Source organism: Pygocentrus nattereri, chromosome 13 (genome assembly GCF_015220715.1).
Source record: "Pygocentrus nattereri isolate fPygNat1 chromosome 13, fPygNat1.pri, whole genome shotgun sequence".
Lineage (NCBI taxonomy): Eukaryota > Metazoa > Chordata > Actinopteri > Characiformes > Serrasalmidae > Pygocentrus > Pygocentrus nattereri.
In genome coordinates, this window is record NC_051223.1 from 2,590,267 (window position 1) to 2,612,387 (window position 22,121).

The 22,121-nt window shown below is 39.9% G+C and overlaps 1 protein-coding gene and 1 pseudogene across 2 annotated transcripts in view; both read left to right on the forward strand.

Annotated features, from left to right (window-relative positions):
• The window catches only part of itga3b (integrin, alpha 3b), a 60,197-nt gene that overhangs the window by 18,703 nt on the left and 19,373 nt on the right, over positions 1–22,121 (forward strand). For both annotated transcript variants that reach the window (XR_001856552.2, XM_017682702.2), the window contains exons 2-16: positions 4,067–4,194; positions 8,134–8,216; positions 8,451–8,700; positions 9,916–10,014; positions 10,517–10,721; positions 11,450–11,637; positions 13,149–13,237; positions 13,408–13,544; positions 16,481–16,561; positions 16,675–16,742; positions 18,199–18,335; positions 20,490–20,636; positions 20,727–20,824; positions 21,527–21,695; positions 21,813–21,887. Coding sequence is in view for 1 of the 2 variants with exons in the window: in XM_017682702.2 (XP_017538191.1) it covers positions 4,067–4,194; positions 8,134–8,216; positions 8,451–8,700; positions 9,916–10,014; positions 10,517–10,721; positions 11,450–11,637; positions 13,149–13,237; positions 13,408–13,544; positions 16,481–16,561; positions 16,675–16,742; positions 18,199–18,335; positions 20,490–20,636; positions 20,727–20,824; positions 21,527–21,695; positions 21,813–21,887 (1,954 nt within the window). In the remaining variant the exon portion in view is untranslated. The remainder of the gene's footprint in view (positions 1–4,066; positions 4,195–8,133; positions 8,217–8,450; positions 8,701–9,915; positions 10,015–10,516; positions 10,722–11,449; positions 11,638–13,148; positions 13,238–13,407; positions 13,545–16,480; positions 16,562–16,674; positions 16,743–18,198; positions 18,336–20,489; positions 20,637–20,726; positions 20,825–21,526; positions 21,696–21,812; positions 21,888–22,121) is intronic.
• LOC119265043 lies at positions 11,715–11,859 on the forward strand (annotated as a pseudogene).

The window sequence follows — 22,121 nt, forward strand, 5'->3', positions numbered from 1 at the left end:
GTTTTTATAAGATTGTAGATTTACATATGATAAACTTGACACCAAGAAGTGATCACAACCTTTCAATTACAAGGTACAATATGTCTAGATAATTAATGTATTACAACTTTATTCTTGAATCCGAAAACCAAAAGGATGTATGTGGATCGAGCAATTGTTTGGAAATACAACCAGAAGAAAGCAACTAGCTGCACAGCCAGTCCCAGCTTAGCAGAGCAGTTCTGTGGCAGATCTGAAAGACAATAGACCTTCAGTCCAGTACTCACCATTACATCACATCTTCTCTCTTATACTTGAAGCACACCTGCTTCCACCATTGCTCGCTGTATGAGAAGCTTCAGTATATAATGTCAGGAAAGCATCTGACACTCTCTGGCACTGTGCACTGTTTTTGCCTGCTGCAAGACCTTCATCATCATCGCACACCAAAAGATCACAAGACCGAATGACTACAGACCAGTCACTTTAGCATCTGTGCCAATGAATACCACTGAGCAACTCATAGTGGCGAACCTCAAAAATTCACCAAAATATCTTTAGTCCCCTGCAGTTTGCCTGTAGAGCCATTAGGTCAGTGGGTGGCATACGTATCTCAACCTTCACAAGCATCTCAGCATCCCTGGAATATATGTGAAGATCTTGTTTGTAGACTTCAGCTCTGCAAAAGATAAGAAATGAATACATAAGAAACTTGCTCAGTCCTTCCAGTGTTCATGTGTCATTCAGTCTTAGACCTTCTGACAGCAGTACGTATCGCTCTGCAGGTGCATGTCAGATACTCTCACCCTTAGCGCTGGCATACCTCAGGCAACTGTGCTCTCTCCATTGCACTTCTCCCTGTATATCAATGACTGCACCTCAAATCAAGCTGTAAAGTTTGCAGATGACATCACTCTGATAGGCCTCATATTCAACAGTGATGAGTCCACATAAGTAGAAGAGAGGTGGAACATCTGTCAGTCTGCAGTCACAATAACCTGGATCACTCTTACACAACCTCAACTGGTATGAAAACATGGCCTGTATCACCTAGAGGAGGTGTTCTCAGTCCTGGTACTGGAGTACCATTGCCCTACACGTTATAGTGTGTTTCCTGTTCTAACACACCAGTTTCATCTCAGGAAGGGCTTATTAATTAATTTGTTCCATCAATCCTATTATGAACATTCAAAGCTCTGAACAGTTCCCTTGCACAGTTGGACCTGTTTACATCCTGGCATGGTTCTGTGATGGATATCACCACATGGGCTTAGGAATACTTTGACATATTGTTGTCAATACACACAGTTCATCGCTGCACCTACAAATGCTGAAAGCCATATGACCAGAAACACCACCGACTTCTCTGGGCTCATCAAAAATGGACCGATGCAAAGTGGAAATGTATACTTTTTACTTGTATTATTTGGTAAATAGGTATTATCAAAACCAGGTGGACCAATAATGTGATTCTGATTCTAATGCTATACAGCTTTCTCATTTTATATCATATACAGTTCTTTTTTAGAGTTTTCTACTTATTACTAATGATTTGAAACCAGATTACTTGCGCAGGACTAGCATTTCAGAAACAAACAAATTTATTGAAAACTTTTGAAAAGTAGTGGATAATGGTGTAAATCTATTTAGGAAACAATTCAGTGCATTATAAAATTTCCCCACAATTCAGGTTGATTCTTTTAATTTGGTGTGATTCTGAATTAATGCAAATGTAAATAGAAGAAAATAGACAAAATGTAAAAAAACAATTATGCATCTCATAATTTTTTTTTTTTTACATGATTTGCAAATACGAACAGCCCTTTATATTGTGTAGGTGATATTGCATAGTCACTGAGCACTTTATTAGGAACACTTATACAACTATGTGTTTGTGCAATCATCTCATCAGCCAATGGTGTGGCAGCATTTCAGTGCATAAAATCATGTAAATATAAGATGGCAGCTTCAGATAATGTTCACATCAACCATCAGAATTGAGAAAAGATGTGATTTCAGTCTTTTTGACACTTGCAAGATTGTTGGTCCCAGATGGGCTGGTCTGGGTGTTTCTGTTGATCTCCTGGGATTTTCATGCACTTCAGTCTCAAGACTTTACTCAGAGTGGTGCCATTAAAAAACATCCATTGAGCAGCAGTTCTGCAGAAATGCCTTGTTGATGAGAGAGGTCAAAGAAGAATGACCAGACTGAGTTGAGAAAGGTTGTGGTAACTCAAATAACCACTCTGTACACTTGTGGTGATCAGAAAAGCATCTCAGAACGCACAACATGTTGAACCTTGAGACGGATGAGCTACAACAGCAGACAAGCATGTGGGATTCCACTTCTGTCAGCCAAGAACAGGAAACTAAGGCTGCAGTGGGCACAGGCTCTCTTAAACTGGACAGTTAAAAACTGGAAAAACATAGCCTGGTCTGAGAATTCTCCATTTCTACTAAGTCACACAGATGGTAGAGTCAAAATTTGGTGCCAACGGCATAACTCTGTGGATCCAGTCTGCCTTGTGTCAGCAGTCCAGGCTGGTGGAGGTGGTGTAATGGTGTGGGGAATGTTTTCTTCACACACGGGTTGTCAGTACCAGCCAATCGTTGCATGAATGCCATAGTCTAACCAAGTGCATCCCTTCATATGCACAATTTACCCATCTTCTAATGGCTACTCTCAGCATAAGGCACCATATCACAAAGCAAAAGTTATCTCAAACTGCTTTCCTTAACATGACAATGAGTTTAATGTTCTCACTGGATCTGAATCCTGTACATTTGGGATGTGGTAAACCAGGAGATGCACAGCATGAAAATGCACCTGACAAATTTGCTGAAATTGTGTGATGCAGTCTTGCCAACATGGACCAGAATCTCAAAGGAATGTTTCCAGCGTCTTGTGGAATCCGTGCCCTGAAGACTTGTGGTCTACCATAAAAAAAATCTTCCAGCACTTCTGGGAGCCAAGCAGTGCGGCTAGCTTCTGCCATACAAAGTGATACACAGATATGACCTTTGAAAACCATTTAGACAGATATTACTGGTTCATCTGGAAAATCGGTCACTCTGCTGACCAAGCTGTGTTTAGTCTTTATCAGTGCGTCTTCAGCTCGAGTTTTACAAGTCTGCAAGTCCAAACCCCTCCATGCTGCTTGGCCCGCAGCCCCAACACCTGGTGAAAGCTTGTACTCCTCCAGGGCACACAAAAAAAACTCTCTCATGACATCATTCACGCTCAGAGACAGGACAGAATTCTACAGGCTGGGAGCAAATACTTTGTGGTTAGTACAGCAGATGCAGAAAGTAAGTGCTGCCATGAGAAGATGAGAAAAAGAATCGCCAGTTAACAACTGTGACTAGTTTCTAATCTGAAATTTGCTACATTCTTCAGATCAAATTACTGCTCTGCGTTTGCTGCCAGCAGTGTGTTACTGTGTTTTGTAGGTGCCTTGATTTTGACTAGTTTCGTTTTGGTGTCTGTGTCTGAAATACCCGCACATCCAGCATAAATACAGTGTAGTGTTACGAGCACGTGACGTTTCTTTAACACACGTTTGATACATGTTCAGTTGCTAAATTTATAAAGCAGCGTAAAGGAAAACTCCAGCATCACTTTTAGTTTACCTTTAATTTTAGTGAACAGTCAGAGAAACCCTTGTATAATCTTTTCCCAATTCCAGTGTCGTCTTTTGTCTCTACCAATGAGCTGAGTGCCAGAGCAGGGTAGAAAAACCACAGCTCGGGTCTGTACTCGTCTTTTGTCTCTCATCCCCTCTTCCACTCCTCTGTTGGCAAGCATGGTGTAGTGCCGTCTGTCCTCTCTTACAGCTGGAAGTTTGTTAGGGTTAGTAGGTCTCGAGCACATAACATATAGCAACAAGACAGGATTGAAGCAGATTATGACAATAAATCATAGCATCATTTAACCAACAAAGCTGATACAGTTGTTAAGATGTCTCGGCAGAGGTGGTGTAAATCTTGGCCATTACTGCTTGTCAGAAATCTTTTTGCTGTGTCTTGTTGCAGCACCAGGAAATAGTAGTCCCCTGAAAATGTATTCAGTGTGTTTGTCTGTGTGCAGGCTCCTGGCTGGGGCGCCCAGAGAGAGAGCTTCATCCAAACTCAGAGTAAACGAGACCGGAGCCATATATTCCTGCCCCATTACCACCGACGTGACGGACTGCACCAGAGTCGAGCTCATCACTTCAAGTAAGCCGACGGCTAGTTTATGAGAAAGTGTGCACGTGACTGGTAATAACTAAAGTTTACGTTTACTTGATTTTCCCCTTACCCCAATAATGTAGCCAACATGCAATGTAAGTTTACACTCCACCAGTTAGCACTGTATGCATAAATCATCACACACACACACACACACACCGTATTTTAGGGTTAAGTGATTCAAATAGGAAAATCAATACAAGGTCTGATTACGAGGTTGAGGAGCACATTTTCGGCACAAATGAGCTTCAGTCTTGTATGTTTAAACATCCACATGAAGAAATGTGTCAGTTGGACCCAGCAGGGGCTCCCTGGACCCACCAACAGATGGCATGACAGTAAGTGAGCACAACAAAGATGGGGAAAATGCACTTCTTTCAGGTGTCATCCAAAATATTTACGTGCCGCACATTTTAGAATATTGCCAAAAGCCACAGTTTGCATGCACGTGCATCAGTAGGAAATTGGTTGTAATGAACCAGCTTACAGTTGAATATCATGGACAGTCGTTTTGACACATTCCCTTTGCTTAGTAAAAGAACAGGCAAGCTAAAGCACCTGCCCATGCTTTCTCATTGCGTTCCCGAGGGAAAGGGTTTTCTGTTCCTTTCTAAGTTGCAACAGATCAGGATTAGGCTGAAAAAAGGAATATTAGACTTTATAGTGAAGCTATTCTGCGCATTTTAAATTCTCTATATTATCATTTGACATTGTTTTGTTTTTAATAATTTGGTTTTGATGACTTGCATCATTTTTTTCTTTTTTTCATGAATTACTTTTAGTTTAACGTTGTTTTGTTAGCAGTCCACAGCAGGTAAATCTCTAAGTGAGAGAAGCCTTTGTATAATCCTTTCCTAATTCCAGTGTCATCTTTTGTCTCTACCAATGAGCCGAGTGCTAGAGCTGGGTAGAAAAACCACAGCTCGGGTCTGTACTTGCCTTTTGTCTCTCATCCCCCTTTTCCATTCCTCTGTTGGCAAGCGTGGTTTGGTGTCTTCTGTCTTCTCGTACAGCTGTGGATTATATAGTAGTAAAATTATTAGCCTGTACGTGAGTTCTATCCATGCCATTTTACTAAGTAGTTTTAGTTTAATTGAGCTTTCGTAGCTTTTCGACATAATATGAAGTATGAAGATTTTGGCATGTGTTTGTGGAACATTTACACTGACTACAGACTTCAATGTTCGAGTTCTGAAATAAAAGCTATATTTTATTCTGAATTCCTCCTTTAAAGACTTCATAGAGCATGAACACACGCATAAATTTCTTATACATAGAAATACTTACATTTACAGTTATAGGCAGCAAGAACAACAGTGGGTGGTCTTTTTGTGCATTTCTTCATCTGGGACTCTCGAGCAAGTTATGTATGTCTTATAGTAGTATAGTAGTGGCCTTCCTAGATGTGCTGCAAATGGAGAGCAGTTAGTTCTGCATCCCCCTTTGGATTTGTTTGATAATTCTGTTCGTTTCTTAATTCTGAAAAGGTGTATCTACTGGACTTAAGTGCTATAACGGTGTGTTATCATTTAAAAAAACAAGTAACAAAAAATATCTTGGCTGCCTCAAAAGTTTGAGCACATTAAACATCTAATAGTAAGTTAAATGATAGAATTAGAATGAATTATAATGTTTGTCTCACATTCATTTCAAACTCATTATTTAAAGTTGAAAGTTGGGAGTTCATCGAAATATTTTTACAGTGTAGTTTCCCATGGTTACATGCAAATTAGGTCTCGAATAACCCAACCCACAAAATCAAGAAAATAGTTTCCAAAATCCCCTCCTCTTATTCCCAAACGTCACAAAATGCCCCAACAAGCTCCAACAGAGCCACAGCAAAACCTCACCTGTCTGAGTGTCTCACCACAGGTTATTATGTTCAAAAGTCTAGTCACCCCCCCTCCCCCCTCGCCTTCCCCTTCAAGGTGAGCAATGATTGGCTAGTATCATAGGCAGACATAGCCACAGGTTCAGTCTCTGCAGAAGGTTTGGGACCAGGTTACTATCTAGGTTACTCTCCTTTGAAGTTAGGATTATTCCACCGAGGTGAATAAGTGTATAGTGTAGGTTGAGTTTTGCTTTAGCCCGTAGTCTTTAATTTCACCTTCTATGAATGCGCTTTTCACTTAGTGTTTGAGGTTTTGTACTTGCTGTGACCTGCTTACAAAACCGTGATTGGATTGCTCATTTGTTACTGGCCCTAAGTATTTTTCAATGATCTACCTTATAAATACGACTCGTATGTGGTCTGTAGTCAGTGGCAAATGCTAGAATCCTGAAATAACAGGCATCCTGGCATAACAATTTCCATGGTTGTGTCAGTTGTTTATGTTGAAAGAAATATGTTATCGGTCTAACTATGTTGGGCGATTTCTTCTGCAAGCATTGCACTTCCAGGTGTAATGCAGAGCGCTTTAGACCTCATGCGGCGCGTAAGCTGAGCTTTTGTTTCTTGAATAAACAGTCGCCTGCCCTTATCTGATCTCTATTCACTCTGTTGGTTTTTGGATCACAAGTGGCATGAAAGCTATTTACACCTCCTCTGGCTGGCCTTGCTGTCTTTTCAGCAGGGATTTGAGTCAATAACTGAAACGAAATGAAAAGTCGCTGCTATTGTGTTACTGTTAATATAAACATGCTGGTATGCAAATGCTTCTGCTGCGGCCTTCGGCTCTGAATAACTCTCAAACATTTGGGCCTTTTCTGCTGGGGTTGTAGTCAAGAGCACTAGAGAAGAGTCTGAGTCATTAGCAAGACCTGGTAACACTGAGGTTGACTCAAGACCAAGACTTTGTACAGTCAAGTTCAAGGCAAGATTGAGGCCAGAATAAGCTTTTTTCACAAATATGAAAAGGAAAAGAAAAAAGATAAAGAAAGAGAATAAAAAATTATACATGGTATTTATACTAATAACTAATATTCTATTTTATTTTATTCAGAATCACCACCTTAAGTCAACAAACCAAACGACATACATCCGTTCTAATCTGCCAAGTGAAGCTATTGTGGAAAGGATCAATTTGAAGCAAACAGATTTTATTTAAACATATAGCTAAAGCAGGGGTCTTAAGGTCAAATAACCTGGGGGTCACTAGTCAGGTTGTCTTCTCCTAGAGGGGCCGGTAGAAAAAAAAAGATATGGGGATAAAGAAAGTAAAATCAATTTTAACTGCATGTACGCTCTCATTTGAGCACCTCTTCATTAGTGCTTAGCAAGTCTTCTGTCACCATGGACCACTACTACTACTGATGATGATGATGATGATGATCATGATGATTTATTATTATTATTATTATTATTAGAAGAAATTCATAATGTCTAAAACATTTTAGTGCTCACTGGAAATAAATACATTTAACAGTAGAATTGCATGGGATTCTTATTATGATGGACTTGTCGTTTATGATGAAGTGAAGTGCTGGAAATTCAGCAGTTAGTTCTGCATTCTCTGTGAATTTGTTTGATCATTCTTTTTGTTTCTGAACTCTGACATGGCGTGTCTAACAGACTCGAGTACTATAACACTTTTTTCCTACCCTGTAAGCAGAGATCTACCTTATCTAAAGCATTATTTCCCAATCCTTTTATTTCTGTCCTTTCCATAGTATAATACAACTTAGATGGTTTAAGAAAGATTTGATACACTGAATCTGTATTAGTGGCGCATGCATGTCATTAAATTATTGGATTCTGTTTCATTATTGAGTATATCAAATTTTACCAGCCAGTATTACCAGTTGTTGGATTTTGTTAAGGCTTCTTAAAGTCTATGGAACTAAAGAACTGGTAAAAAGTGATGTGAACATTTCGGTAGCTTTCAGTACCAATGGTTAAATCAGACTGATTGTGAATGCTTTGATTGTGTCAGTAGCATAAATATTTCCCTTGTGTCCACTTGCTTATTTATGTTCTCTCTCCTGTAGCGGACTCATCTGAGATGATAGAGGGTATGTGGCTTGGGGTGACAGTAGCCAGTCAGAGAGAGCAGCCTGGTGGACGAGTGCTGGTATGTTTCTCTCCTATTGGTCGAAATGAAGAAACATAATAGCCTCTAGATGTCTGTTGGTCCATATCTAGAAAGGTGTCGTGTCAGGAATCATGTGATATTGTGTTTACACTGAAATCATGTAGCACAATGACAGTAATAACCACCTCATGGTAGTGTTGCTAGTTTCTGAAGAATGTTTTTGTTTCATTTATACCTTCATGCTGATTCTGATCCCCATCTCATGCCTGACAGGCTTGTGGTCACCGCTATGTAAAAATAGTGCGCGGGGGGACAGAGGAGCAGCGGAGAATGGTGGGCAAGTGCTTTGTTCGGGGCAATGACCTGACTTTTGACCCTAACGATGACTGGCAGACCCACACATATGAAGTCTGCAACCCCAACTTTGATATGGAGTTGGAGGGCATGTGCAATATGGGCATCTCTGCAGGCATGACGGAGAGTGACGTCTACATCGGCAGTCCCGGCAGCTACCTGTGGCAGGGTAGGTACTATTAGCATTTATTTGCTTTTTTTTTGCCTCTGAAGCAGCATGTAAATTTTAGACATTTTGGGTGTTTTTTTTGGCTTATTTTAGCCGAAGTAGACCACTACTAAAAATTGCACTATATATCCAAATGTGCCCAGTTTGATTAGTTAATTCACTTACTTTAAGGTGCATCCCATTGCGGATACAGGTGTCAATTACAGCGTTTATAATCCCTAAAGAAAAGTATTCAAATATTATTCAGAAAGTATCCAAAGAATGGGATGCTCTCGAGCTGTCGCACATAGATAGTATAAATCCTACATCATGGGGGCTGTAGGGCAGTGGAACTGCGTTCTCAAGGGGGGTTGGAGCTCCATCCTGTACCTTTGGGATGAATTGAACTTGTAAGTATTGTGGCATCATTGCAGAAGAAGACATGGATTTTTCGTCAGGAAAATGCTCTTTCCTGAAACAGAGAGGGGGTACTAAACGCCGGGGGGATGAGAACACGACGATGGTGTCGATGGTACAGCCAAAATATTCACACATCTCAACATTAAAACAACAACTAGCACATCAAATTGAACCGACAAAGGCTTCAGAGAGGCACAAGGTATTCTGGGAGTTCTTTACACGCTCTCCTCTGCTCTCCCAGTTGGCCCAAACCTTAAGTCAAGTGGCGGTGCAGCAATATCAATAGCTCTGGAACCCCCATATAAATATATGGGTCTTTATCACAAAATACTGATTTGTGGTGAGCTGCTGATTCAAAAGTAATAACTAATGAACTCAATCAAATTCTTACAGCACTGTTCTAAAATCTAATGTAAATCCTTCCCAGAAGTGTAAAGGCTGTTACTACAGTAAAAAGGAGAATAAGCCCCATAGTAGTACCCTTGAAACATGGGATGAACAGATGTCTGCATAATTTTGGACATATGGTGTATGTCGCTGCTGTCGGAACAAAACCTTGTATCTCCAGAATGGTAACTTTACAGGAGAAGGAAAAACCTACTTTACTTTCAGTGTAAGTCAATGGAACCAGAATTTTTTCTAAGTAATTTTCGGCAGTTTCTTTTGCTCCATTCATCATGAAATTTGCATACAATGTAAAGGGTAACAGGTACTTTCAAATTATGTCAAAAACTGAAAAACGATGTCCCGACAACAGCGATATGCGACTTACCAGCAAAAATGTGAGTTGATTGAGTATGTAACTTTGTATATCAGGCAATGTCCATATAACGTGGAGAGACACCAAGCCGGAGAACTCTTGGGATTACAACGTCAAAGACTTTGAGCCAAAGGACACTCGGAACAGCTACTTGGGTATGACTAGGTTTTTTATTTGGAAGCTAAATGCAGGAGGTTGTGAGTAGTAACTAGTTTTGTACAGAAACATGTACCTGTATAATTTATCATTTTGATGGATTTGAACTTCGCTGAGAATTTTCAGATGAGAGTACTTTTATTTATTTATGTTCATGATTATATATTTAAAAAAAAGTACCTGGCAAATTTTTGAGCTTTATCAGTTTTAGATCAAAAGGAGCCCAAAAAAGAGAAATATGTCACTTAACAAAATTCAGTTCCTATTACTAGATACTGGATGCACTAACAAGTGCCACTGTAGTTCTGTAGTAAACTCAGTTACTCAGGAGAGTTTTGACCTTTTTTGATTTTGACCTACTTAAGCTGTTTTTGCTCTTCTACTTTTACTTCTACTCGAGTCATTATTTCAATAAAGTAATAACGTTACCAAATCGCATTACCAAATACATGATTGTCTCATAGTTTATGTGTTAGTGACTGAAATTGCTTTGATTTTTAGGATACTCCGTTACTGAACATAAGAAGTTACTGGACAGACAGGAGTACACTGTGGTCACAGGGGCTCCCAGAGATGAGTCCAGAGGATCGGTTACTCTAGCAACGAAAGGGCAGTCCAACATTGAGGTCAGGCAGACAATTCTAGGGGAGCAAGTGGGCTCTTATTTTGGGAGCAGCATAGCGGTGACGGACCTCAACAATGATGAGTAGGTCACTTTCCCTAACTCAGCCTAACACCATTCACTATTTATTCACAGGTTCCCTGAGTCCCAGGCAAAAAACAGCCCATTAAAAGTTGGGCTCAGCCTTTCTAATTGTTTTCAAACAACGGGTTAATTTTGAGAAGAGCTGTATTTGCGGTAGTGCTACCCCATGCACCTTATCTGCTTTTTTCAGCCAAAAGAATGTGCTTATAACAATGGCTTGGAAAAGTGAACCGTCAAATCATTATTTAGGCAAAACCTGCATTTTATACCATTTTAATGAACATGAACCTGACTGGTGTAAAACATAACCAAATTATAATTGGATTGCTGTTTTATGCAGTATAAATACATATAGGCCATATGGCATTGAAGTTCCTGGCATTGCTTAAATTTTCTTGCCACCCACCATTCCCACACCTCCCCTTGTTATCCCTTACCTGTTCTGTGGTAGATGAGCTCGGAGGAGGCAGACCAAAGCATCTCTCCTCACTTATCTCGAATTACATTATGTCCCAGCAGTCGCATGCTTGTCTGCTTTCATACAGACACCCGTTGATTCACAAGCCTTCAACAACTTGTCAACAGGTTAGCAGCTGAAAGCCTTTTTATGACAGGTCATTTGCTCTTCTCTGAAAAAAAAAATTGCGAAATGCAGCGTTTGTGTGATAAAGGGAAAGAAACAAAACTGAGTCTGCTTTTGCTTTATCTCTTTTGAATTCCTGCCTTAGCTGGAACGACCTGATCGTTGGAGCACCATTTTACTTTGACCGCTACAAGGAGCAGGGTGGAGCGGTGTATGTCTTCATGAATGAGAATGGATCGTTTGAAAACAAGATAGTCCTGAATGGTGTAAAGGATTCAGCATTTGGATTGGCTGTGGCAGCGATAGGAGACGTCAATCAGGATGGATTCCAAGGTGCTGTGTTTTTTAATTATTCAATTTTGTTTGTTTTTTAGAGGATCACAAAGTCATGATAAATACATGAATAAGATATACTTACCTGGCAGGGGCGATACCATGACCACGAAGGTGGTTCACCCAGGGCGAGGCTCTGCCGTTGCACTTGGGTGGAATTCCCCAATTGCGGGAATCCCAACTGCATAATTTCTGGTAGTGGGGGACAGTGTTTACGCTTGGGGGCAGTCGTGGCCTGGAGGTTAGGGAACCAGCCCTCTGACTGGAAGGTTGCCGGTTCGATCCCCTTGGCTGACAGTCCATGACTGAAGTGCCCTTGAGCAAGGCACCTAACCCCCAACTGCTCCCCGGGCACCGTGGATAGGGCTGCCCACTGCTCCGGGCAAGTGTGCTCACTGCCCCTAGTGTGTGTGTTCACTAGTGTGTATGTGGGTGTTTCACTGCATGGATGGGTTAAATGCAGAGCCCTAATTTCACAGTGTGCAAACACAGAGACAAATGGTTGTAAATTCTATCAATTCTTTTCTATATACTCATACCTTGCTCATATGAGTTTGTTAGGTTTATTTTTTAGTTACACCTACTTACACTCATTGGCCATTACATCAGGAACACTTTCCATTTAGATGTGCTTTGTAAATAGGGATGCACTGACATACGAACTATGCGACATTCATCCAGAAGAACATTTGTGAGGTCAGACACTGATGTTGGATGAAAGGGTCTGGCTCACAGTCTCTATTTTAATCGATCCTAAAGGTGTTCAGTGGGGTAAAGACTCAGGATGGGGCAGTTAGGTTCACCCAGACATTCCTTTGTGGACCTTGCTTTGGACACTGGGAAACAGTCATGCTGGTACAGAAACAGGCCTTCCCCAAAATGTTCCCACAAAGTTGGAAACATACAATTGACCAAAATGTCTTGGTATGCTGAAGCGTTAAGATTTCCCTTCACTGGAACTAAGGAGTCTAGGTCCACCCTTCCATGTCAGTATAACTGCTATACTAAGAGAGGTCTGTCAAGCAAATAAGTCAGTGAGTGTAGCTCAGTTCAGTTTAGTGCATATATACAGTACATTGTTACGAAGTCGTATATAGTAATAAACAGTACTTTTTCACTTCGTTGGACGCACTTTAATAGAGTCAAAATACTGAATGCACATTTCTGTGTTGTACTTACAGAAAAAGTTGTTTTTTTTCCAGGTACATTACATGTGATTACTTACCTTAGCTCATATGTTGCTGCACAATTTATTACCACCCCCACCAACCATCAGTGGAAAGGAATCACAACAGAACCAGTACTGTGTGCTCATTCATGGGGGTCACATTTAAAAAAGGACCAGAGAATTAAATCGAAAATTGATAACTGTCGTGTTGCTGCCACCTAAAGGACAGATGAATCCTGCATGATGGAAGTGCTGTCCCCACTGTTTGTGACAACTCCCGTTGTAAATAGTACTATATAAATAACCATTGACTAGTCTTGACTGTTTTGGTCTGTTTTGTCAGATTTTGCAGTGGGAGCTCCTTTCCATGATTCTGGAAAGGTTTATGTGTGGATGGGCAGCAAGGAGGGCATAACGAATGCCTACAGTCAGGTAATGTCAAGCCTAATCTCATGTTCTCTGTGAACAATGGTTTAATAAGCTATTTCAGCATAAAGGTGCTGTTTCTCATTCTGGATTAGCAGATGTTGTTTCAGGTGAATTTGGTGTAGAACGGTGGTCACTGGTGGGCAGTGTATTGGCTATAATACTTTTTTTCCTAGGTTATTGAAGGGAAGTCTGTGGGCAGCGGTGGGTTCCATACATTTGGTTATTCTCTCAGTGGAGGCATGGACATGGACGGAAACAAGTACCCTGACATCTTGGTTGGCTCACTTGACGACCGCATAGCCCTTCTGAGGTATTCAGTTATTTATAAAAATACTGTCACACTGACAGAGATTAGGCTCCAGGTGTGGATTTAATAATTCATAATTAAAAGAATGCAGACTTAACAGAGAGCCGAAATCAACGAAACACAAACCGCGAGATCATGGAAGGCTGAGAGACCAAGAATACTCTGAAATGGAAGTAGATACTGATAGGGCTTCACAGCGAAAATAATAATGCTTTGATGTGCTGTAAGAAATACCACAATTATGAGTTCCTGGCCTAAAAAAGCTGCACATGGCTTTCCATGTCGTAATTAAACAAAGCTTTTGAATCAGTCTTGATACCTGGGTTTGTGACTTGTTGACCTTTTGACCTTGATACCTGGGTTTGCGACTTGTTGACCTTTAACGTCTTTCACCAAAGCAGACGAAAGAACAGATTCACGGGTTGATGGTAGGAATTTTGTTATTTTCTCTAAATGCAGCTTACTTTAACAATTAGGCCACAGTCATTAACTTACTGTAACCACTGGTTTGTTTACACAATGATGCACAAGATAACAAAACTATTAAGAAGATGCCAAAGTAGATCAGGCTAACCTAGTTATTGTTGGCAGGACATTCAGCTGCCAAGCTTGACTAGCAGGCTTTACTCTTAAAGATAATTGTGCCAAAAGGGTTTTGCTGGAGCAGTGCCATAGAAAAAACACTTTTGGTTCCATTTTGATGATTGAGTACCATAGAAAATCGCTTAAATTCATTTCTCTGTTCTAAGAATAGACAAGTGATAGAATGGAAACACACATTGCACTTGACTACAAAGACCTCACAATGAAAACGTAGCAAGTGAGAAACAGGAGCGTCAGACCATTATGTGAAGACAGCCTAAGCATTCGTGAAACTTAAATGCTTCACACACACACACACACACGTTTTCTAAGCCGCTTCTCCCTCAGGGTCGCGGGGGATGCTGGAGCCTATCCCAGCGGTCGTCGGGCGGAACAAGTGAAACAGACACATTTAATAATGAGGTGACAGGTCCCTCTAGTGGCAAGAACTGGAATCTCCAGGCACTGAAGTGTCTTAGTGCTGGGCAGTGCGGTGGGATAATGCAGTACAGTAATGTAGTATGTTTTCCCTGTAATAGTGTAGGGAATACTTACAGTTACTTACATCATAGGAATTTCATTTACACATGCGTTACACATATATTTCAAATGATCTAAATTAAGCCCGTGCATTTAAACAAAGCAAAAATCTGTTCCTGCCCTTTAATATACTTTGATCTTTTGACTGCACAGCTTGGACTGTAAAAAAGACAAATGTAGAGTGAACATGGTCAATGACCGAGAATGACAAGGGTGCCTTCCAAAGGTATATGCTCATCTATTTTAAATTACTGATTAGTTTAGATTAAGTTAGATTAAAAGATAATAACATTGTGTAATACAACAACTTTCCATTGCTATGAACAAGCAATCTGATTATCTGGTATGTAATCAATCAATCAATCAATCAATCAATCAACCTTTATTTTGACTCGTAAGTACATTGAGGGCAACCCTCATTTTCAATGTAGCCGAGCATTTACAAAAACAGGGATTGACATGATGAGGAAAATAATATCTATATTTAATCATTTTAAATGAAAAGAAAATTTAAAACTAACAGTGAAAAAAAAGATACATAAAATAATAATAAAAATAAAACTTGAGCTTTAATTGACAAGAGATTAAGATCAAAAGAAGATATTAATAAAATAAAAATATAATAATAATAATAATAATAAAAATGAATTAAAATAAGTTAAAGTAATAAAGAACTAAGAGAAGAACTAAAACAAGAAATAAAAGTTAAGAATAAATAAGATTAAGTAAAGCAGGTGCAGGCTGTCTGAAGGTGGTTCGATATTAAAAGTTTAAAATGACTGAGTGACGCCAGTGAGCCGAGTTTTAGTGGGTCCTGTAGTGAATTCCAGCTGGTGCTGTGACTAAAAGCAGATTTTCCAAGTTCAGTAAAAAATCTTGGTACCTGGCAGCTGATCCAGTTACTAGAGTGAGTCTGATGATTACTGTTATTTGTATTCATCAGTGAAGTGATATATTCTGGCAAAAGACCAGAGAGTGTCTTATAAATAAAAATCAACCAGTGTGTTTCCCTTCGTCCCGTTAAAGAGGGCCACCCAACTTTCGCACACAGCTCACAGTGGTGATTCTGTAGGGACCTCCAGTAATGAAGCTCAGGGCAGAGCGATACACTGGGTCCAGTAATTTGAGAGCTGGAGCAGCATATTTATAGATAACGTCGCCATAGTCCAGCACTGATAGTAAAGTTGCTTCAACTAATCTTTTACAGGACTTACGTCTATAAAAATAACCCATAATCCAATATGAAAAAGGACACGCAATGAAATGTGGCCCCTTTTGAAGTTCTGCGATTCTGTATCTAACCTGAATAGCCCAGACTTGACTTTTGTTAATATCTCAAATGCTGCAGGTGTAAGCAATGTGTTGTTATTTGTGGTTAAACCATTCAAGCTGTTTTGTTAGCTATACATTATTTGATTCATAAAGCTTTTAATTAGAGACAGCTGTTTTTTTTATTAGAAGTTTGTGGGCTTTCAGATAATATTAGCCAATGTCAAGTTCATAGCTCGGGCAGGTAAATTCACTTACCTTTAGAAAGTGTTCACTTTGGCTGGTTCTATGTAAATATTTAAAAAAGTACTGAATGAATTATTGGTTATCACCTACTGTCCAGTTGGTGCATATTTCTTTGGGTTTTAGTGATTAGTGTAGAACGTAATGAGGATTGAGATGATTTTTCTAAGAAGTAATAACTAAAGTAATTTCATTAAAGTTTGAGAGAAGTAATTAGTCATTTGTAATGGATTACTTTTTGAGTAACTATGGGACGGTATACACAATTTTATGCTAAATTTTTTTGTATCGTTAATTTTATTTAGGGCACGTCCAGTCATCCATTTATCCAGGAATTTCACAGTAGAGCCGAAGATTGTTGACCCCAACCAGTGCAAGGATGCTTGGTAAGAAGACTGCTTTCCACATAGATTTGAGTGGAATAGCAAAGTAGATGAAACATTTGCCTCGAGTCTGTATTTGGATACTTTTAACCGAAACTCTTGAACCGTATTTGCAGTGTGACGGTGAAGATGTGTTATGCCTACACACTGAGCAATGGAAACCTTGACTTCAAGAACGACATTTGTAAGTGATAAAGATGCATGCATGTGCACTACAGGCCAAAAGTATAGAGGCAGGCAGTTTATCTAAAACATAACACAGTACACTCTTATTGTTATAGAGTTTAACATGAATATAAGCCTGAATGAGTCCTAAACTCAGCTGCTATGTTCTGCATTGGGATGCCCTTGTGTCTGGGGTTTCTTTAACATCAACGATGAACATACAGGAGAACACTGTTGAACCACTTTTGCATGACTTCTCACACTACATGAACTTTTAATCCTCTGTGGATAAGTGTGTTTGCTGACAAACTAAATGTAACATTTTAGAGTTTACAGACTCATATATAGTTATATTTTGTACACAGTCTATCCCTGTGCTCTGGTGTCAACCTCGACAATATTAACAGTTATATAATATATATTACATAACAGCTAATAACACTGCCGCTTTGATGCTGGATGGGCAAGTGTGTCCTTACTACAAGGAGAAACACTGTGGCTCAAAACGTCTACATAAGTAAATGGTTTAGCTATAAAGAGTCATTCAGAGTGGTTTGATGTGAAGTGCTCTGTGCTAGAGAAACTTACAGAGGCAAAACGCAGATAGGGATGATATGGGCACAAGTGTTTTGAATGCATGACTGAAACAGATGACGAAATTTGGACATGAGCCATAATTAAGCACTGCTGTGTGCTTACATGTACGTACCTTAAGGTTGTCTATAGACAAATTATATAGATACAATATTGAAATTTTAGTTATGCTGCCCAAAGCCAGGAGCAGGTAGGCCCATTGTTTTGACAGAGCCATTATGGTTAATTAAACAGGCAACTGCTGATCCTGTATTAAAGGGTATATAAACCACTGCTGAGTTAATGACAGCAATAGCCCCAAGACATTTTTCCAAAATATTCTATTGGTTTGCAGTAGTTTCCACCCATCCATCCATCCATTTTCTAAGCCGCTTCTCCGTCAGGGTCGCGGGGGGGTGCTGGAGCCTATCCCAGCAGTCTTCGGGCGGAAGGCAGGATACACCCTGGACAGGTCACCAGTCCATCACAGTTGCAGTAGTTTCCTCTAACAGGAAAGCCTTCTCAGACTCCATTAGTTGAGTTTTCCATTCTGTAAAAACTCCTGTCATAGCATACCTCATTCAGTTCATCAAGCATTTGGGAGCAGTTCAATATATAAATGTATATAAATGGATAAAATGGATATAAAAGTCAGCTGCAGTTGAACCCTGCAAGAGAATCACCAGGAGCTAAACTGTTTAAGAATATATCACGTGCATTATTGCCGCAGATCTAAGTTGTGTTACATTTACAACACAGTAAACAGTCTCTCTTGCTTTGTATAATTTTTATGATATTAGTTTTGGCTCCAAACTTTTGGCCTGCAGTGTATGTATGACTGACATTCCTAAATGTCTCCAGAGTGATGAGTTAAACATTTCCATGTCCTTGTATCTCCTCAGCTGTGAAGTACACCATAGAGGCTGACCGTGCTCAGCGCAACCCAAGGGTCCAGTTTGTTGACACCAAGCTAAACACCTACACAGGTGTCCTGGCATTCTCCTCCCCCACCTGCCAGGAATTCAAACTGAGTGTGAATGTAAGAGACATTTGCCATTTTGATACAGAGTGGTAATCCGTTAAGGTGTAGGGCTGTGACAGAGCAAAAACACATCACAGTGCAGTACCTAGTCCCTCAATGTGTATTGTGCATTGATGCACCGTTCTGAAGGAGAGCAGTTCAGCTGCTTTGGATCTGGAATCTCAGTCACTTAAAATGAATGATAATAATATTTAACAAAGAATGCACTTGGTTTTCACTCAAAATAAAATTCTACATATACAACCCCATTTCCAAAAACATGGGGTGAGAGGTCTGGACTGCAGGCTTGCCAACTTAGCACTCCGACTGCTAATGCTGTTGTAATGCACAGATGTGCACGTCACCCATACCATGTGCACTAATGAGCCTCTAAACCATCATGAATACTGGCTTTTGAACTGTGCACTGATAACAAGCTGAGCGGTTTTAGCCTAGGGGACACCGTGTCCATGATTTCCAAAAAGAAATTCAAATGTTGATTGGTCTTGCCACAGGACACTTTTCCACTTCACCTCAGTCCATTTTAAATGAGCTCGGGCCCAGAGAAGGTGGCAGTGTTTCTGGATCTTGTTTATAAGTGGTTTCTTCTTCAGATTTTAGAGTTCTAACTTGCATGTATAGATGCATTGATGAACTGTGTTCACAGACAGTTTTTAGAAGTGTTTCTGAGCCCATGCAGTGATTTCCACTACAGAATCAAGTCTGTTTTTAATGCAGTGCCGCTTGAGGGCCCAAAGACCACGGCCAGCAAATGCTGGTTTTTGGTCTTGTCCCTTGTACACAGAGATTTCTCCAGATTCTCTGAATCTTTTAATGGTATTATGTACCGCAGACGATGAAAAGCAAACGTTCTTTGCTATTTTACGTTGAGAAAAGTTATTGTTGAATTTTTGCACTGTTTGCTTGCACAGTCTTTCACAGAGTGGTGAACTCCTCCTCACCTTTACTTCTGAAAGGCTCAGCCTCTTTGGGATGCTTTTTATACCCAATCATGTCACTGACCTGTTGTCAATCAACCCCCAGGTGCTTTTTTTTTATTTTTATTTTTTTATTTTAGCATTTGGCAGCCTTTTGTTGCCCCTGTCTGAACTTTTTTGAAACGTGTTGTTGGCATCAACATATAAATGGGTATATATTTTTCAAAAAACTTTTGTTTCAGCATTTGATGTGTCGATACTAGTTGCTATTAAATATAGGGTTTATTCCTATGGTAACTTTGGATAAAAGTGATGAAACCTTTATTGTTTTTTTTTTATAAAAAAGCCACACATTACAAACAGTGGAAACAGGATCATGTAATTACTTACATCGCTTTTCCTCTTAACAATACTTAGTAATTGTTTGGGGACTGAAGACACTAATTGATCTACTTTGGAAAGGGGATTTTTTTTAACCATTCTTTATTTGAACAAGTCTTCAGCTGCACAACTATATAAGGCCTTTGTTGTTGTATTTTAATCATAATGCGCCATACATTTTCAGTAGGAGACAGGCAGGCCAGTCTAACACCTGCACTCACAGAACACAACGTCTGTTATTTACATAAATAATGTGAAAAGCTGACTCATCAGATCCACAGTGCATGTTTCCACATTGCATCAGTCCATTTTTGATGAGCTTAAGCCCAGAGAAGTCAGCAGTTTTTCTGGATGTTGTTGATTTGGCAAACACGTTTGCTGTTGATCCCTCTGTCTACACTTCTTATCCTTGCATCTTTCCTTGTGTTCCCAGAGGGAGGAGCTAAGACACAAAAGATGTATGGAAATGAAACAAAGACACAAAATTTGAGTTACAAGATGCACCCGTAGTTAAGCATTTTGAGTGTGAGGAAAGCATTCGATTGACGAGTGAAGTGATGAATGAGGTACATGGTGTCTCCTAAATTGTGCTCAACAGGCTAAAGTCAGTGATTGAATATTCACAAAGTGCAGCTATATAGTACGTGTACCCAATAAAATAGCCAATAAGTGCAGATAAAAGGTAGGTGTACCTAATAATCACTTGACTGCCCAACAAGGACCTGTTTGTTGTGTATAACAGACAGCATACAACTCGCGCACGCACACACACACACACACACACACACACACACACACACACACAAAAACACATACTCCACTCATATATGCTCTGTGCTTTGCCCCTTTATAGGAGCAGGTGAAGAACAAGCTGGAGCCAGTTGTATTTCTTCTGAATGTGTCCCTGCATGAGCCTGAGGTCAAGGCCCAACAGGTCTTGCAAAACCTGGATGCGTTCCCTGTGCTTAGCAGCAAGCAAGGAGTTACTGAAAAAACTGAGGTTGAAAAAAAAGAAAAATCAGCAATAATAAAGTTGCAAATAGTTTAATGAGACCATGTAACGACTGTGGTGATATCTATGCCATTTTAGATCAACTTCCGAAAGGAGTGTGGCTCTGATAACAAATGCAGAAGTAATCTACAGGTGAAGGCAGTGTTTGTGAATGAACATCAAGAACTCTTCCCCAGGTGAGTTGCAAGGAAATATATTATGGTGGACGTTCAGTGTGGCAAAAACAACCTGATCGCAGTAGATGCAATTCCTAGTTCTCAGTTTTAAGTGTTTTTTTACCATGTAGAATGCAGCTACTTGGAAACGAAAGCAAATAATTGACCATATAATGATAACAGTAGCCAAGTTGCAGTGGCTTGGGTGATCTCTTGTGGTGGAATGATACAGTTACCAAAGACCACAATATTATCAATGTTTTTTTTTTCTCTAACTTTAGAAAATACCAATCAAAATGTTAGCTAGCTTTCTTCAGACATGCCCATGTTGCTGGACCTCCCTTGTAGTTGAGGCTGAGTAAGAATCCTTGCAAGCCAGTTGGCGCAGTTCGAATCAAACTAAGCAAGTGCAAAACAAAAGGGAGGAGTTTGCTGGTTGTTTAATTCTGCCCTGCCACTTTTAAAAGATTCTGAAGAATGCAGTAGTGTTGAGGAAGAATAAAATAACCTTTTTAGAGTGAATAAGATGAAAGATGAATTGGCCGAGGCCCTCCTAAATAAGAGGTAGAATGTGTTATGCTGTAGAGATGGTCTATATATGCTTGGATGTGCAGAAAAAATGAAATAAATAAGGATTTTGAAGAGTGGAAACTATGAGGGAACAAATTGCAACTCCATGTGTTTGTGTTATTCAAAAGTAATTTCTTACGCCTTTGTCCACAGTGATGGTGGAAGCCAGACCATAGAGTATAACAACAACATTAAGAAGATAATGCTACTTGTGGAGGTGACCAATCTACCTGAGCAGGGCAGGGAAGCAGAGGACGCTCATCAGGCGGCGCTCAACATCACAATCCCTCTGGCACTGAAATACTCCGGCTGGCGCACACAGGTCAGGCCTCACGGTGGCGCCCTTTGAGAGGGTTTACAGCCACTACATGGTAGTGCCATTTTTTTTAAATATGTGGGGTTTTTTTTTGTTTGTCTGTTTTTTTTTTGTTGTAAACAGGACCCAGACATTGTATGCAGACCCAACACGACTGTGATCTGTGAACTTGGGAACCCATTTAAGAGCAACAAGAAGGTAACTGCAACTGTCTGGAGAAAAAAAACATTTTTTATGATTGATAATCATTTTATGATTTATGATTTCCCAAAGCTGTCATAGTAATACAGAATCAGTCTTGCACAGCCTTGCTCATAGTTTTTCTTACTTCTCTGAAGACACATCAAAAAGTGTCTTTTAGTCTTTTGATTAAAAGCACATAAACACAAGTCTTCACATCAAAATGTTGAGAAATATTATGAAACCGTTAAA